This window comes from Mustela putorius, unplaced genomic scaffold (assembly GCF_011764305.1).
Source record: "Mustela putorius furo isolate JIRA1106 unplaced genomic scaffold, ASM1176430v1.1 tig00000040_pilon_pilon_pilon, whole genome shotgun sequence".
Taxonomy (NCBI): domain Eukaryota; kingdom Metazoa; phylum Chordata; class Mammalia; order Carnivora; family Mustelidae; genus Mustela; species Mustela putorius.
The window spans coordinates 5060322-5076855 of NW_025421261.1; the positions used below are offsets into that span (position 1 = coordinate 5060322).

The 16534-nt window shown below is 46.5% G+C and overlaps 1 protein-coding gene across 2 annotated transcripts in view; it reads left to right on the forward strand.

Moving 5' to 3' along the window:
• The first annotated feature begins 9642 nt into the window (after positions 1 to 9642).
• Positions 9643 to 16534, forward strand: part of GPAT3 (glycerol-3-phosphate acyltransferase 3) — a 58563-nt gene continuing 51671 nt past the window's right edge. Inside the window, exons 1-2 of one of the 2 annotated variants that reach the window (XM_004777326.2) lie at positions 9643 to 9947; positions 10089 to 10383. In XM_004777326.2, coding sequence (XP_004777383.1) covers positions 10243 to 10383 — 141 coding nt within the window. In that variant the 5' untranslated portion in view covers positions 9643 to 9947; positions 10089 to 10242. The remainder of the gene's footprint in view (positions 9948 to 10088; positions 10384 to 16534) is intronic. The other variant, XM_004777327.2, reaches the window with a different exon arrangement.

Here is a 16534-nt window from a genome sequence, read left to right on the forward strand (position 1 = left end):
CATCGGAATGTGCTCAGCACTACTGTCTCTTTTAAACTCTGGCTTGATGAGGCTGTGTTTTCCCTCCGGCTTCAGTGGGGAGGCATGAGGAGGAGACAACGAGTAATGGGTGAAGCATTCTAAGTAGCAGTGGTGCCTTGTAACACTCATCATGATGGTTGAAGAGATTTTCTTTTTAACAGAGGCCAGAGTACACTGAAGCTGCTAATTAGTCAGCAAGCTGTTTTCTTTTAATTGTTATTGTCAGCTAGTTGCTCTCTGCTCAAGATGCAGAAGTGAACTTTAGCACTACGTATTATAGGGTGGTGACAGTAATCCATTAATTAAGGGTAACTCATGATTTGAAAACGTTTTTAACTTATGAACTTGCAGAATAAAAAATTCCAAGACTAATCCTTGGATAAATTTGACCACTCTCCATCACTATTAATCTACTTATTTTTACTCTGACTGAGTAAAAGGAAGGTATGCATCTAAAATATTTAAAATACCAGGGTGCCTGGGTGGCTCAGTGGTTAAGCTTCTGCCTTCGTCTCACGTTGTGATCCCAGAGTCCAGGGATCAAGGTCCACATTGTACTCTCTGCTCCTCAGGGAGCCTGCTTCCTTTTCTCTCTCTGCCTGTCTCTCTGCCTACTTGTGATCTCTGTCTGTCAAATAAATAAATAAAATATATAAAAAAATAAAATAAGATATTTAAAATACCAGTTCCAGCTATTACCACTTGTCCCAATAAATAGTGTAGAGTTGCATTTTGTTTTTCAAAGTTTTTTATCTTTCAAAGTTTTTTTATTTTCCCTGAAATATGAATATTTTAAGGACAAAAGTCAGAAAATCAATCTCTATGACAAGTTTTCCAATCATGAAGGAATTTCAGTGCATGATTGATTATATCAACAGAGAATGATAAATCATAAAATCATTCCTGGAATCATCAAACCACCAAGACCTATGTACGAGCAACTATGTGAGTGCATGTGTGTCCTTCCTTCAGAGGGTCGAGGACTTCACCCACTCCCAGGTGAGTTCAGAAGGCTAGATAGAGTATTAGCATCTGAACAAAATGTTGCTCTTATCCAGGAATTTTGAATGTGAAGCCAACTTTTAAAATCTCTTAGGAAGTTTTGTTGGTTATTATAATAATGTAATGATCCTTCCAAAATTGGAAAAAGATTTTGGGAATATTGGTAAATTATGTAAAAGTGGATATTACTGGGGATAAAGTGATGACAGCTGTCTGAGGAAGAAGACCTTCGCTAAGCCAACAGTTTCTTACTGGAAAATTTGTTAACATTTTTATTATTTCCCCAATTTTATTCTCCTTTGTCATCATCTCTCTCCTCTTCCCCAGAGATACCAAACTGTGTAGTGGGGTCTTCTGTCTTCTGTTTTAGTATTGTCCTAGGGACACAGGACACTGGGTCACCAGACTCCTCTAATCTTAAATGAAGATCTCTGGTCTTTGACCCCCCCCAAAAAAAATTAAAAAGAAGAGAGAAAGGAAGAAAGAAAAGAAAAAGAAACTCATTTCTTCACAATATCCAGCTCTTGGGAATACTGAAACCCTAAAGCTTTGGTAGTAGTGGGATAATAAAATTCCCTGTGGAGGAAATTCTGACTAACTGGGCAGGCTGAGATTTAAATTCAAACACTTACTGGGAGAGGCTGCGCAGGTGATGAAAATGAAGTAGACTGAGGTGAAGAAAAATTTTGACAAGGACTAGGTACAAAGTACAAGTCATTTCCCTCATATTTCTCTCCTACTGTAAGAAATACATCAGTGCCCTAATGATGACAAAAGGCCGTGAGAGGGATGAAGAGGAAGAGGTTCTGTCCTGAGGAAGCAAACTCAGTGTTGCCTGATTATAAAAGAGTCTGGAAATTCTAATTTTAGTGTGAAGATTTTAATACGTAGGCAATCAATTCAAATTTCTTAAAAAATGTTGGATGGGTCTTCATAAAGGCCCTTTGGTTTCTGACAGCTGATTTACATAAAATCAGTGAATAAATGGACTGGGGGAAAGGGAGCTTGGGCTTTCTTGTCAGAGGCTTCCCTTGTCCCTATGGACATACTCCTGAAAGCTGCATTCTTGCTCTTTTGGGACATTCTGTTCAGTTCAGCAGTGTGCATTGACTATATTACTATATCATAACAGTTTGCTATGGCATGAAAAAGTGTAACTACTAGTTCTGACTCCCACATTTGGAGACTAGGTAGCATAGGTTCAGCTATCGGGTCCTATGATAGTGGTTCCCAATCATACTACAGATTAGAGTCTGTGGGGTCACATTCTATTTTTTAAAGATTCATTTATTTATTTTGAGAGACAAAGAGAGAGCATGAGCCAGAGGGACAGAGGGAGAGAGAAGCCCAAGCAGACTCCAGGCTGAGCGTGGAGACCCACCTCGATCTCATGGCCCCCAAAACCACCGGAGTAGAAACCCAGATCCTGACTCTCAGCCAGCTGTGCCACCCAGGCCGGCTGTGGGGTCCCATTTGAGATCCCAGAGTTAGTTTCTTAGCCTGTCCATAAAGACATAGTTGAATGTGTCAAAATCATCCTTGAAGAGTTCCCTAGGAACGTTCCGTCATGGAAATGGATAGACTACCTCTTCCAATGTCAGTTTTCCTTACAAAATTGGAGCAGATTCATTGCTCCTTGGACTGAGCACAGATGAAGCAGATGCTTGGCTTTTAGGGCTAAGCAGTTTAAAAATATGCACTCTAGTTTTTAAAGCTAGAATCATACCTGGCAAGGAAAATATTCACACTTTGAGAGACTCCCCCCCCTCCCTCCAGGAACTGACACCTTGAGAAAGAAAAGATTTATGTTTCCCACTTCAAAATGCTACCTGTGTGGAATGGCCACTATTTCTTTTTTGCTTTTTTTCATTTTTTTAGTCATATAATTTAATTCAGATAAGTTGGAATGAGGCATAGGCATGAGGTATTAGCCAACTCCATCACAAATAATGTGCCTTCATGCACTATGGCTTTTGTTGGAAAAATACTTCTATTTAGGTCATTGGTTTTCAAAATATAGCCAGGGACTCCTGGAAGTCTGTGAGACTCTTTCAGGGGTACACGAAGTCACAACTATTCTTATAATACTACTTTATTTTTACTATTTTTATAGTTAGATGTTACTTTTCCTTTTTTACTCTCATTCTCACACATGAGTGATTGATGGTATTTAATTTTTTGGTTAAATTTGAGTAGAGTTGACACACAATGTTATATTAGTTTCAGGTGTACAACATAGTGATTAGACAAGTTTATACATTACGCTATATTCACCACAAGTGTAACTATCATCTGTCAACAGACAAGGCTATTGCAATATCATTGCATATATTCCCATACTGTGCCTTTTATTCCCATACGAACTCATTCAGAATCTAAAGGTTGAGTTTTCTGGAGTTGTCTTTTTAATCTGATTGTATTTAAGTGCACCAATGGCTCTGTTTTCAGGATACAAGGAGGGCACTGATAGTCCGTAGCATGATACAGCAAGAGACATGCAAACTATGGCCATTGGATATTCCTAATGAGTATTAATAGAAGGCAAGTTTCTGGGTAACCATATATTTGCTATTTTAGAACATTTTGGTTAAACTAAGGAATATAATGAGCTTGATTGTTCCTAACTTCCCTCTAATAGTAGGGAAAGAAGGGGGTGAGTTCACGGTTTTAGATTTTTGGGTCGCCCCCTGCCAAGTAAATAAACTGAAAGCTTCTGTATGTGCCCTGAAAGAACCCTGGTCTTCTGGAGCCATGGGCCAGTATTTCTGAAAAGCAGGCCTCGAGTCTCATCCTCTGAGTGACTGAATTATAACATAAAATGTGATGGCATTGATTGGGAAGAAACAGGATCCTGAAGACTGACAAGAGGATATCAGGGCCAATCTTGACAGAGCTAGGGGACATGGAACCTTTAAAGTCTGCTCAGTCATCTTTGCCATTGGAAGCAGCTTTCTACCTCCACCTGAAGAACTAAGCCCTCCTTTGCCAGAAGATCCTGGAATGGGCTCCCCAAGGCACTTGCCTTGAAAGGCACAAATCCAAAGACATACCTCTTCCTTCAACGGTGACAAATGAATTTGTGAAAGGGAGCTCCAGCATCCTTAAAAAGCTCTGTGGTTGCTTTTCTCTGTGTCAGAGTTTACAGTGGGAACTGCTACCATTGAACTGGGGTCCTTAAATGTGATGGGACTCTAGGAAGACAGGAGCCAAGTGGCTGCACTGAAGGGCCACAGACAAGGTGAGTAGGATGACTGTAATGGACAGCAGAGTCAGAGTAGTAAGAGTATGAATCCATGAAACCTCTGGTGTTGACTGCTTGAGCAAAAGAAATAGACAGGTTGTGTACTAAATTCTCACTTGTATCCTGTATAAGTGGAGGACTTCTAGGTTTAGTCAACAGAAGTTTACTTTGAATCACAAAACAGATAGCCTTAGTCCCTCAGTTAATTCCCAAATTTGAGCCAGTTTACAGACCCAGAACCACTTGAAAGAAGGGGAGGCTGGGTCCCTTTGAAGACTGCTGAAAGTGTTATACTGTTACTATATCTCCTGGTCTTCCACTAAAAGACCTGAGGCCATTTATTAAGGTGACTGCACATTGAGGAAAGAGAAATAATCAACTTTCAGGGAATACTGGAAGCTCTTTTGAAATTGACACTAACTCCTAGAAACCCAAAATGTCATTCTGATTTATCAGTAAAAATAGTTTATGGAGGTCAGGCGAATGATGGAGGTTTACATACATAAAGATAAACTCGAAATGGGTAAAAGACCTCAATGTGAGGCAGGAATCTATCAAGGTCATAAAGGAGAACATAGGCAGTAACCTCTTCAACATCAGCCACAACAACTTCTTTCAAGATACATCTCCAAAGGCAAAGGAAACAAAAGCAAAAATGAACTTTTGAGACTTCATCAAGATCAGAAGTTTCTGTGCAGCAAAGGAAATAGTCAACAAAATAAAGAGGCAACCCATGGAATGGGAGAAGATATTTGCAAATGACACTACAAAGGGCTGATATCCAAGATCTGTAAAGAACTCCTTAAAATCATCACACACAAAACAGATAATCATGTCAAAAAATGGGCAGAAGACATGAAAAGACGCTCCTCCAAAGAAGACATACAAATGGCTAACAGACAAATGAAAAAATGTTCATCATTATTAGCCATCAGGAAGATTCAAATCAAAACCACATTGAGATACCACCTTACACCAGTTAGAATGGCCAAAATCAACAAGACAGTGAACAATGAGTGTTGGAGAGGATGTGGAGAATGCAAGCTGTTGCAGCCACTTTGGAAAACAGTGTGGAGATTCCTTAAGAAATTAAAACTAGAGCTTCCCTATGACCCTGCCATTGCACTCCTGGGTATTTACCCCAAAGATACAGATGTAGTGAAAAGAAGGGCCATCTGTACCCCAATGTTGATAGCAGCAATGGCCACGGTCGCCAAACTGTGGAAAGAACCAAGATGCCCTTCAACGGAGGAATGGATAAGGAAGATGTGGTCCATATACACTATGGAGTATGATGCCTCCATCAGAAAAGATGAATACCCAACTTCTGTATGAACATGGATGGGACTGGAAGAGATGATGCTGAGTGAAATAAGTCAAGCAGAGAGAGTCAATTATCATATGGTTTCACTTACTTATGGAGCATAAGGAATAACACAGAGGACAGTGGGAGATGGGGAGGAGAAGTGAGTTGGGGGAAATCAAGGGGGGAGATGAGCCATGAGAGACTGTGGACTTTGAGAATCTAACTGAGGGTTTTGGAGAGGAGGAGCTGGGGGGGTTGGGTGAGCCTGGTGGTGGGTATTAAGGAGGGCACATATTGCATGGAGCCCTGGGTGTGGTGCATAAACAATGAACACACACACACACACACACACACAAAATAAAAAAAAAATGATGGAAGTTTAGCACAGGTCCATGGGGTGGGTGTTGGAGGGATGTTGGGGAGGGCATTGGCAAGGGGAACTGTGGTGTGATCAAAGACCCACACAACAAGAAACCCAGCAGAAACCAAAAGAAGGTGAGAAAGGTTTTGTTGGAAGGTGATAGGAGTTAACATTGGAGTGCTTCAAGAACTAGCCCTAGATGTTTGGACTTTACTTAGTCACCATTAGGGTCATACTGCTGGCTTGGAACAACAGTGGGGCATGAAGTAAGATTCTGTGCTGGTGGAGGAGTGGATAATGGTCAGGGAGATACAGATGAACGAAAACGATAGTGAGCAGTTTACAGTGGAACAGTAAAGCAAACTCGGGAATCAAGGCGGGAGATGATGAAGACCCAAGAAAGGTGTGAAATCAGAGAAAAGAGAGGTCTCACACCAAGACTGGAGACAAGAACTGCAAAACTTGTCTGTTTAATAAAATGCTTCAGCGACCTGCTTCACCCCCGGTTTCTGAGTTCTACCCTACCTCTCAAGTTAGATCAATATTCGTCATTTAGCTTCAAGTTTGGCGTCTTATTTGCTGGAGATATCTAGTCACAAGAATATTGACATTTGCTTGAAGTTTGTTAACCTTAAGTCCTCTGTTCACATCCCTCCAACTGCTGTCAAAGCAGGGGTATGAAGATGATACAAGATCACAAAGTGAGTCCTGGATAATGGCCGCTAGCCCTTGGGAATCACTTCTTTTTGGGTTGTCTCCTAGCGACTTACCTGGACCCTGCTAAGTATTTGCATTTTAACAAGAGCCCCAGGGATTTCTACCCACATTGAAGCTGAGAAGATGTGAACAAATGCTAATCCCTTTCCTTAATTCCCTTATACAATTTCATTTGGCCTCAGGTGTTGACAAGGTGCCATACAAAGAACTTGACAGTGATTTTTTTCAAAGGATCCAATATTTTAGGAGTGGGAAGGATCTTAGAAACTATGTAAGCAGAAGGGAACCATGTGATTTCCATTCAAACCAGGATATTTTTGAGAGTGATAGGAAGCATTATTAAAATATGTGCCAGGACAAAAGGTGAAAACCAGGATTGTTCTGAACAACCTCATGATTGAACATTTTACCCTCAGCTGAATTTTTAAAATATAATCTCAAATCCCAATAACAACCTCTCCAACTGGGTCTTATCTCAGTTTTCAGAGATGATAGAGTAGTGGATTTAGTGGATTGAACTGTAGCCTTCCAAAAGACATGCCCAAGTCCCAACCTGTGAATGTGACCTTATTTAGAATAAAGGTCGTTGCAGATTGAGTATAACTAAGTGAAAGATCTTGAGATGAGATAATTCTGGGTGAGGGTGGGTCCTGAGTCTAGGATGACAATGTCTTTATCAGAGAAGAGAAGACTTAGCAAGACTGAGACCATCAGTGGAGTGGTGCCACCACCAGCCAGCGAATGCTGGGAGCCTCCTGAAGGGAGAGGAAGCAAGGAAAGAGTGTCATCTCCACTCCTCCTCAGTCCTTTGGGAGGAGCTTGGCCCTGCAAGAAAATCAAGTTTTCTTGTTTTGAGTTATTAAGTCTGTGGTCATTGGTAACAAGGTAGCCCTAGGAAGCGAACAGAGAACAGAGTGCGTGCAGAGAGTCCGAACTGCAGGAGAGGAAACAGGGTCCTACTTGGGTTTCATTGAAAGGGCCTCAAGGGCTGCAGGAGAGGGGAGAGGTGAGGTGAGTGCTGCGGGGAGGTCTGGGGCCACCCACACTCTCTCCCCTCTCCTCCCTCTCCCTCCTCACTTGCAAAGGTGAGTCTACCTTGGCTCTGCAGTTTTTAGGCAAGAAGAAGATGGAGAGCTTTTGCACTTGCACACACTAGCTTTCTGATCTCCTTGGAGAGCTTTGTTGTTAACTGATGAGAAAGCTGAAGCACAGCAGGACTAGCAGCCTGAGCTTAGAGCTTTTTCTGCGGTCAAGCTAAGACCACACATTCCACGTTACTCTCATTCTACCATTCTGTTGTGGGACGATAGTTCTTCCACAACAGTGAAAAAAACAAAAAGGACAAACCGAAACCAGTTCATGGAGTTTGGTAACGAGCAACAGAAATGACTAAGGATTGTGGGCAGCACCTGTGTCTGGCTGGCTAGAAAAAGTCATCCTTAGGCCGAGTTGCAGGCCCTGGGTGTTTGCTGGGTAAACGCTGGCCCAGTCATTCAGCATTCCTGTCACCTTCCTTTGAGGAAATACAAGGAGTAAGAATTTTGCCTCAAGTATAAATGTTAAATGAGTCAATATAATCTTTTTTTTTTTAAGATTTTATTTATTTATTTGACAGTAGATGAAGAGGCAGGCAGAGAGAGAGAGAGAGAGAAGCAGGCTCCCTGCTAAGCAGGGACTCGATCCCAAGACCCTGAGATCATGACCTGAGCTGAAGGCAGCGGCTTAACCCACTGAGCCACCCAGGTGCCCCAAATGAGTCAATATAATCTTTAAGGTTTTATGCTAAATAGGTGTTTGTTTTCAGCAAGAACTTGGGACAGTTTTGCCAATCGTGTCTTCCTTCTTTTTGTGAACTGGAAGGTCATACAGAAACACCAAAAACCCGAAACTTCTTCATTCATAACTTGGTTCTTTAAAAAAAATTCTTAACAGATTTTATTTATTTGACAGAGAGATAGACACAGCGAGAGAGGGAGCACAAGCAGGGGGAGTGGGAGAGGGAGAAGCGGGCTGCCGGCTGAGCAGGGAGCCCACAACGCGGGCTCCATCCCAGGACCCTGGGATCATGACCTGAGGCCAAGGCAGAAGCTTAACGACGGACACCGCCGCCTCCTGCCCCCATAACTTGGACCAACTCGTAATTGTTTGCTTTCTTTGCGGCCCGCACCGGGCAGGAGGTGCGCAGGACTAGCGTGTACTTTCTTCGCCTGGAGGCTCGTCTCCTGCTTCCTGCGCCCCGTGCCCTCCACACCCTGGGCAGGGGCAGGTTTCCTTGAAGCGTTTGCTCTCGGCCCTGGCGCTCTCAGTCCGCTCGCCCTCCCAGTTTTTCCAGCTTGAGACGACCCCCGAAGGAGGCCTGGGTGCGGGAGATTCCGGCCCCTTTCGGTCGCGCTCTGGAAGCTCGGGCAGCCCGAGGCTCTGTGTCCGGCAGGCTCAGGTCGCGAAAGCCACGGAGGGTTCGGCCTTCCCGGTGTCCCGCGGGCGGCCGAGGCCGCGGGGTCCCGCTCGGCCGGCGGCGCGCGACCGTCGGAGCCGGGCGTCCCGCGCTCGTGCGCGCCGTGCGGGTGGCCGCAGCGCCCGCGCCTTCCCCGGCCGAGAGCGCGGCCTCGGCCGAAGGGCGCCCGCGCCCGGGGGAAGGCGGCCGCGGGGAGAGCTTCCCCTCCGCCGGCGAGCGGGAGACGGGCCGCGCCGCTGCTCGGGGCGGGGGGCAGGGGGCGCGGGAGACCCGGACGCGGCGCCAACGGCGGCCCCGCCGCGCCCGGTGCCCGCCCTCTCCCCGCAGCAGCTTGATTTACAGCCGCGACCTCCTCCACGTCCCGGATGCGTCATTCCGCGTGAAGAAATGCTAACGCGTTGCCCAAAGCTCTGCTCCCCAAAGGACCTTGGCCGGGCGAGCCGGGGGAGGCGGGGCGCGGGGAAGCAGGGGGGCGGCGGGGGCGACGGGGGGCGACGGGGGGCGTGTGCGGCGGCGCGGGCGGCGCGGACCCGCCTGGAGGCTCCGGGTTGGGTGGCGGGGGAGGCGGGGCGAGGCCCGGCGCAGAAATAGGGCGCCCGGCGCAGGGGCGCAGCCTGCCCCGACCCAGGGCTCGGCCTGGCGCCAGTTGCGCCCGCGGCGCGTGTGCGGTGGTGCGGGGCGCCCGCGGGGCCGCGCGCTCCGGGAGGGCCTGGGTGACTCAGCCGCTGAGTCGTCGCAAACGCCGCGCAGAGGAAATCAGGCCCCGGGGTGGGGCCCGCGCCGCGGTGTCACTGCGCTCACCCCAGCTCCGGTCGCCCGCCGGCGCGCCCAGGTCTGCGCCCAGGTCAGCGCCCGCTGCGGTGGCGTCGCGCGGGCCTCCGGCGGGGAGAGAGTTAACTGGCGCGGCCGGGAGGAGCCCGAAGGGGAAGGAAGGAAATCGCCGTCGTGCTCCAAGTTTTCTCCTTCCTTTCCTCTTTCCCTGCAGAGGGGAGTGCCGGGAGGCGGCGGCGCTGACTCTCCGGAGCCCGGCTCCGCGCCTCTGCTCCCCGAGCCGCCGCCGCCGCCCGCCTGGGGACAGGGACACCGCCGTCGCGCTCGGACCGCCTCCGCGGACCCCTTCCGAGAGGGCGCGCCCAGCCATGGAGGGCGCGGAGCTGGCCGGCAAGATCCTTTCCACCTGGCTGACGCTGGTGCTCGGCCTCATCCTCCTGCCTTCGGCCTTCGGGGTGTCTCTGGGCATCTCCGAGATCTACATGAAAATCTTGGTGAAAACTTTAGAGGTGAGTGTCCGGGGGATGTGGCGCCCCGACGCCGCTGAGGGCTTTAGGGAGAGAGACCCCGGGGCAGAGCTGTAGAGAGCCGAGCTGGTGCGAGGGGGCCGTCTCGGAAGGTCAGCGGGCCCGCGGGGCGCGCGTTTGTCCCCCGCAGTCGCGCGGAGACCGACAGCGTCGGGGCTACTCCCGCAGAGTGGGGGGTCCGGGCTCAGACCTTGTTCTCCCTGCTGGGCGCAGAGCCCCTTCCTCCGTAAACCACGGCTTTATTACTAGTATGGGCTAGAACAAGGCAGCTGTCTTGTATACTGCAGGTTTCTGTCTGTCCGTCAGCTAGCGCGTGGTGTCCCTTCGCTCGGCCCAGGTTTATAGCCCCAGGTTTCAGAGGTCCTTTCACGCACTAAGGCTGTCCAGAAGGCATTATGTTCCAGTTTATGCTCAAGATAAGAAACCGATTGCTGGGCGTTAGAGGGAAATCTGATTATATTTTAATGGAGTCATGGAAATTTTATCTAACCAAAGCACTTGAAATGTCCTTGAAAATGTATCTTTTTTGACCTCTGTTCTCCTTGCTTCCAAATTCTGCACAGAAAGCTGTTAGCGGATGGGGAGCCACGGCTGCTCAGCCTTACACGGAGCTTAACTACATGACTGGGGCGAGGGCTTTCCCTTCTCTTTCCTCCCTGCCTTGGAAGGGAGGGAGGGCCAGTGTTACCCCCTTTTCCAGGGGAGGGGACAGACTCAGAAGTCAGTGGTTTGCTTGAATTAAGTGGAGACAAGAATCTTACTAAGGAGAGGACCCGTAGTCCAGTGATGAGGAGACTCTGGATACAGGTTCGCTCAGATTTGCTTCCAGAGTCTGCTCCGCTTCTCAGTTTGTGACCTCAAGGAAGTCACCCACTTCTTGTGCTTTATTTCACTCATCTGTAGAATGGGAATAACAATATAACATCCATTTCCATGGAGTCATGTTTATTTTTTTAAAAAAGATTTTATTTATTTATTTAAGAGACAATGAGAGAGAGTGAGAGAGCGCTTGTGCGAGCAAGCATGAGCAGGAGGAGGGGCAGAGGGAGAAGCAGATGCTTGGAGGGAGCCTGAGGCTGGGCCTTGATCCTAGGACCCTGAGATCAGGACCTGAGGCTTAACCCACAGCCACCCAGGCACCCTGCACAGGGTTGTTCAGTGAGTTAACATGTCAAGCATTTTAGAAGGGTGCCTGTAGGTGTTAGCTGCTAAAACATTGTCTGCGGCTTTTAATTAAAATGAATAATATTACTATTTAGACACTGCCACCCTTTTTTCTCTAACTCCTACAGGACCTTCCAAATCACGTTCTCATTTCTCTGCCCTTATCTTCGGTCTACCCGCAGGCCTGGTTTTTTTCTCTCTCAGTGAGTGGGGTGGCTGCCAGATACACATCTCTAACCTGCTAATCTCCCACGTGGATATTACCCCCTTATCTCTCACCTGCTAACCTGCAACTCTCTTCTACCTGCTAATCTCCTGTTTTGCCCCAGATTTTTATTGCACTTTCTGTGGCTGCTTTCCTGTGTCATCTCTGAAGTTGGATTTGATTCTTCATCCTCATCTTCAGGTTTTAGAGGTTCTGTTGTTTCTGCTGGGAGATATGGGGCAGTGTTTAACTTTCCTGTTGGCTTCACACTCTGAACTTGGACCCGCTGCCGCTGTGAGTTTCTTAGGCTGCTTCTTTACTGCTAGGTCTTCTGCAGATCCTCTCCCCGTAGCAGACGATCCTCTTTGGCTGGTGTTCAGAACTCTTTCTCAGAACTCTGAAATGACTGAGTTGTTTCCCCGTACAATAGTGTCTTTTGGAATTTATACCCCAAGTGAGGCTGGAGTGCAGGGAGATCCCACACACTGGCTTCCAGCCTCTGACTCCTGTCTGCTGTGCTTTGATCATTCAAGGTACAACTAAAAGAGCTGTCAAGGAGAGAGACCAGCTAGTTGCTGCCTGCCTGGCAGACATCTACTATACTTGGAAGGGATGTAGCCAGTTCAGGATCTGGTCTTCAGTTAGGTAGGGCCTGAAGTTTTCAGTTTTTCTTGTCCATCTAGAGTTGAAGAGACTTTTAGAGAGGCGCTGCTTGTTGCTGGGAGATAGACCACGTAGCCTGGAAACCAGGTAGATGGCAGCCTAAGGAACTACCCTCTTTGCTTAGAGTAAGTTACTGGGTCAGAGTGATGGTTGGCGTATATGTAATTGGAAGGGGGATTCATTTTGTGGGCCAGCGCTGACTTGTCGCTGACTGGAGCACCTGTGTTTGGGAGCAGCTGGGCTCCTCAGGAAGGAGCTGTGATCCCAGAGTGATGTCTGCTTTAGGCACAGAAGAAGGAAATGGTGACCCTCGGCTTCTCCTCCTCCTGCTGGAACAGCTTTAGATGTTTCACAGACGTTTCAGTTGGGTGGTACAGTGGATTGCTTTTCCCGACTATAGGGATAATTCCCTTAAAAATTGTGCTGGTTGTTCAGTATTCAGACATTTTTAGTTCTGGACAAATACATCGCCTTTTTGTTGATTCTGTGCAAGGCCTGGTCCTTCTGTTACTCATTAGTCCTTAGCACTTAGTTTTCAATGGATTTGGTGGTTTCTTTCTCTAAGCTGGTGTTTTTACAGGGGTATATCATGATTTCTAAGGAGTTTATACAGCATTATTGCAACTTCGTATTGGGAAAATTGTTTTAGGAATTCAAACCATGAACAGTAAAACTTTGGGGTGGGGATGTGGAGAGGGTGGAGCGTTTGGATACACGTTGGAATCTCTGGGAGGGTGTGTGTGTGTGTGTGTGAAGTTTTCATGTTTATTTTAAACAGGAACATGGATTTAAGGTTAAAAAAAAAAAAGCCGTTTCCAACCACAGAAGCTGACGGGGCTGAAGGTGGTGGACTGCTATGCGTTGGCCCAAGGCTCATGATTACAGGGAAGTTGAGGTGGGAAGAGAGTATCAGTAAAGGATCAGTAGAGAAGAAGGCAGGGCAGTGAGACGAATAATCCAACCAGAGAGCGCAGGCGACGGACAGATAATGAATGTTGATGCACTAATTTTTCTCTCAGCTTTTGAGAAGCTGGAAGCATGGACAGATTCTTCAGAACTTCTGGCCCTGCGACCTTGAGTATGTCACGTAAGATGCCACATGGGTGTAGAGAGGAATGACCCAGAGAGCTACTGCGTGCCTGTGTGGGGGAGGCCGAGGAAAGCACCGATTCGCCGGAGGTCCTCCAATCTCCGTGCTGCCTGAATTGGAACACTCTTTGGTTTTGTTTTTGTTTTTTTGTTTGTTTTTGCTTTTGCTCCTATGTGGCTAAGTAACCTACCTTCAGATTTTTGATGAGTCCGTATACTTAGTCAGAGCAGACTATTTTTGCCTTTTAATTATTATTCTTTCCCTTTACACTTGCCTCCATCCACCAATTAGATTTCATCTTCTTTTAAAGGCATGTCATGTCCGGTGGTTCTAACCCCTCTGTTACTCTAATACTCAGGCATTATTGCTGCTGTTGGAGATACAATAAGCGTATTAGAAGGCCATGGCTGTTGATGACAGAAAGTAATGATAAAGAAAAGCTGCCCAGGCGGTGTGCTTAATCGCACAGCTCTCTGACAGAGGCTGTGTTACTCCCCCCGACAGGTGAGGGAATGGTTATTCACAGAGTTAAGTCATCCGGATAGCGGCATACAGCTGTTGGTGATAGAATTGGGATTTTAATCTGAATCTAGAGCCTGAGTTCTTACTCTGCCAAGACGACAGGTCTGTCGAGAAACTGTTTTATGCTACGGATGGTGGCCTGCTGTTATTTGGATAAACCTTATATTTGAATTTTTATATAATTTTCATCGTCTCCTTTTCTCTTTTTAGCTAATTTTTAAATGTCTTTTTAGCGTAAGAACTTAAAGTTGTTATTATCTAGGTGACAATGTCACATTTTTGCAAGCTTTTGATCTAAGCTTTAAAAGTCAGACTGAGGGGTATGTGGGTGGCTCAGTCAGTTAAGTGTTTAACTCTTGATCTCAGCTCAGCTCTTTAACTCAGGGCTGTGAGTTCAAGCCCAGTGTGAGTCTTGATTTCGGCTTAGGTCTTAATCTCAGGGTCACGAGTTCCCATACTGGACTCCACAGTGGGTGTGGAGCCTACTTTAAAAACAAATAAATGAATACATGAATAAAAAGGAAGTTACCTTAAAATCGTACCTAACACTTTTTGTGTGTGAATTAGAATCAGCTGCTTTTTGTTTCCCAAGAGGATTTTTATTTCTTTTTTTTTTTTTTAAATATTTTATTTATTTATTTGACAGAGATCACAAGTAGGCAGAGAGGCAGGCAGAGAGAGAGGAGGAAGCAGGCTCCCTGCTGAGCAGAAAGCCAATGTGGGGCTCGATCCCAGGACCCTGGGATCATGACCTGAGCTGAAGGCAGAAGCTTTAACCCACTGAGCCCCCCCAGGCACCCCCAAGAGGATTCTTAAAGTAAAGTAGAGTGAGAACCCAATGGGAAGTATCTTTCAACTTTTCTTTTTGGGGGTGGGTTGGAAGTAATCTGGGAGTAACAATGGGGTTGTTAAAAGCCACCGTCCTACTTCAGGATCTTCTTGAGGACAGAACTGCATTTTTCATGTTTCCTGGAGGCAGATGTTTTCTGAGATAACCTCTAGAAGAAGCTTAGAACTTCTGAAGAGATATTCCCCATCTCTCTCTCTGGGCTACCTGGTCAGTTGGCATGGTAGAAGCGACAGAATTGTTTATTGGAAGATGCAATGCAATTTTTCTGGAAAAAAGTGATCATTTTGGAAGTTAGATAAACTGTAAGGTGTGAGGAGGGAGGAGGAAGCCAACATTTTCCACTTTGTGGTCGTTGTGTGGCAGTCATTGGACAGATCACCTTCTTTAATCTTTTATCTTGGTACTGTTGCTGGTTTAGGGATGATGAAACCAAGGTCCCAAGAAGTGAAAACTCTCCCCTCTGAGATGAGCCCGGCCTGGGATTGCAGAGCCAGGACTCGCTCGCAGTGTCCGGCTGCAAAGCCTGGTGCTTTCCACCTTCCCTGGGGAGTAAGCCCATGGAGAAAGTGGTTCTCTACCACACATTTCCTTTGGCTTAAGTGACTTCTCCTCCAACCTGAAACTTTGCTAGTCTTGGACACTGTAACTGCATTTTGTAGGACAGACCTTGGAGCTACCGACTGAGGAGCAGGTGTGCCTTCTGACGCTTGCCCGATGACGGAACGTGGAGCCCTGTAGCACATCACGCTGTAGGATGCACACCCCTGTATTAGTCTGCCAGGGCCGCCATCACAAAATACCACAGATTGTGTGCCTTAGACAATGGAAATTTATTTTCTCACAGTTCTGGAGGCTGGAAGTCCCAGATGAAGGTGTGGGCAGGTTTGGTTTCTTCTGGGACCTCTTTCTTCGGCTTGCAGACGGCTGCCTTCACAGGATCTTTCCTCTCTTTCCTCTCTGCGTGCAAATCCCTGGTGCTTCTGTTTGTTAAATTTCCTCTTCTTAGAAGGACATCAGTCGTGTTAGCTTAGGGCACATCCTAAAGGCCTCATTTTAACTTTGTCACCTTTTAAAAAAAGGCCTTGTTTCCAAATGCAGTCAGACTCTGAGGACTGGGAAGGGTTCCGTGTTGAATTTTCGGAATCTGCATTTCCGAATTTTGGGAGGAGACACAATTCAGCCCATAACAGCCTCAAAATATCAGTTTTTTCCATCACTTGAGCATGGAATAATTGTCCTAATCTAATGTCATTGCTGCTTATATAAAAAATAAAATCGCCTGGCCGCAAGAAAAAAGTGAGCTCCAAGATAACAAATGTTTGGTTATGACACAATTTTATTTTAATTCTCTTTTTGGTCTAATTATAAATGACAATAGGTACTAAAAGCTTTAAAGTAAAAACTATGGAAATAAACCTTCACATCTATCGAGAGGAGAGGAGATGAGAGGTATATCTAGAGTTTGAGAACTCCTGCATTCAATCACCATAGAAGGAAAAAGGCTCGATCGGATTAAGATTGAGTCTTATTATCATTTGTGACTTGCCACTTGAAGCCAGGAAGATTATGTGTCTATTTATAGGCGGTTCTCTAAGCGCAAATAACATGTTCCTACTTGGCTCTTTGGGATGTTGTGCGG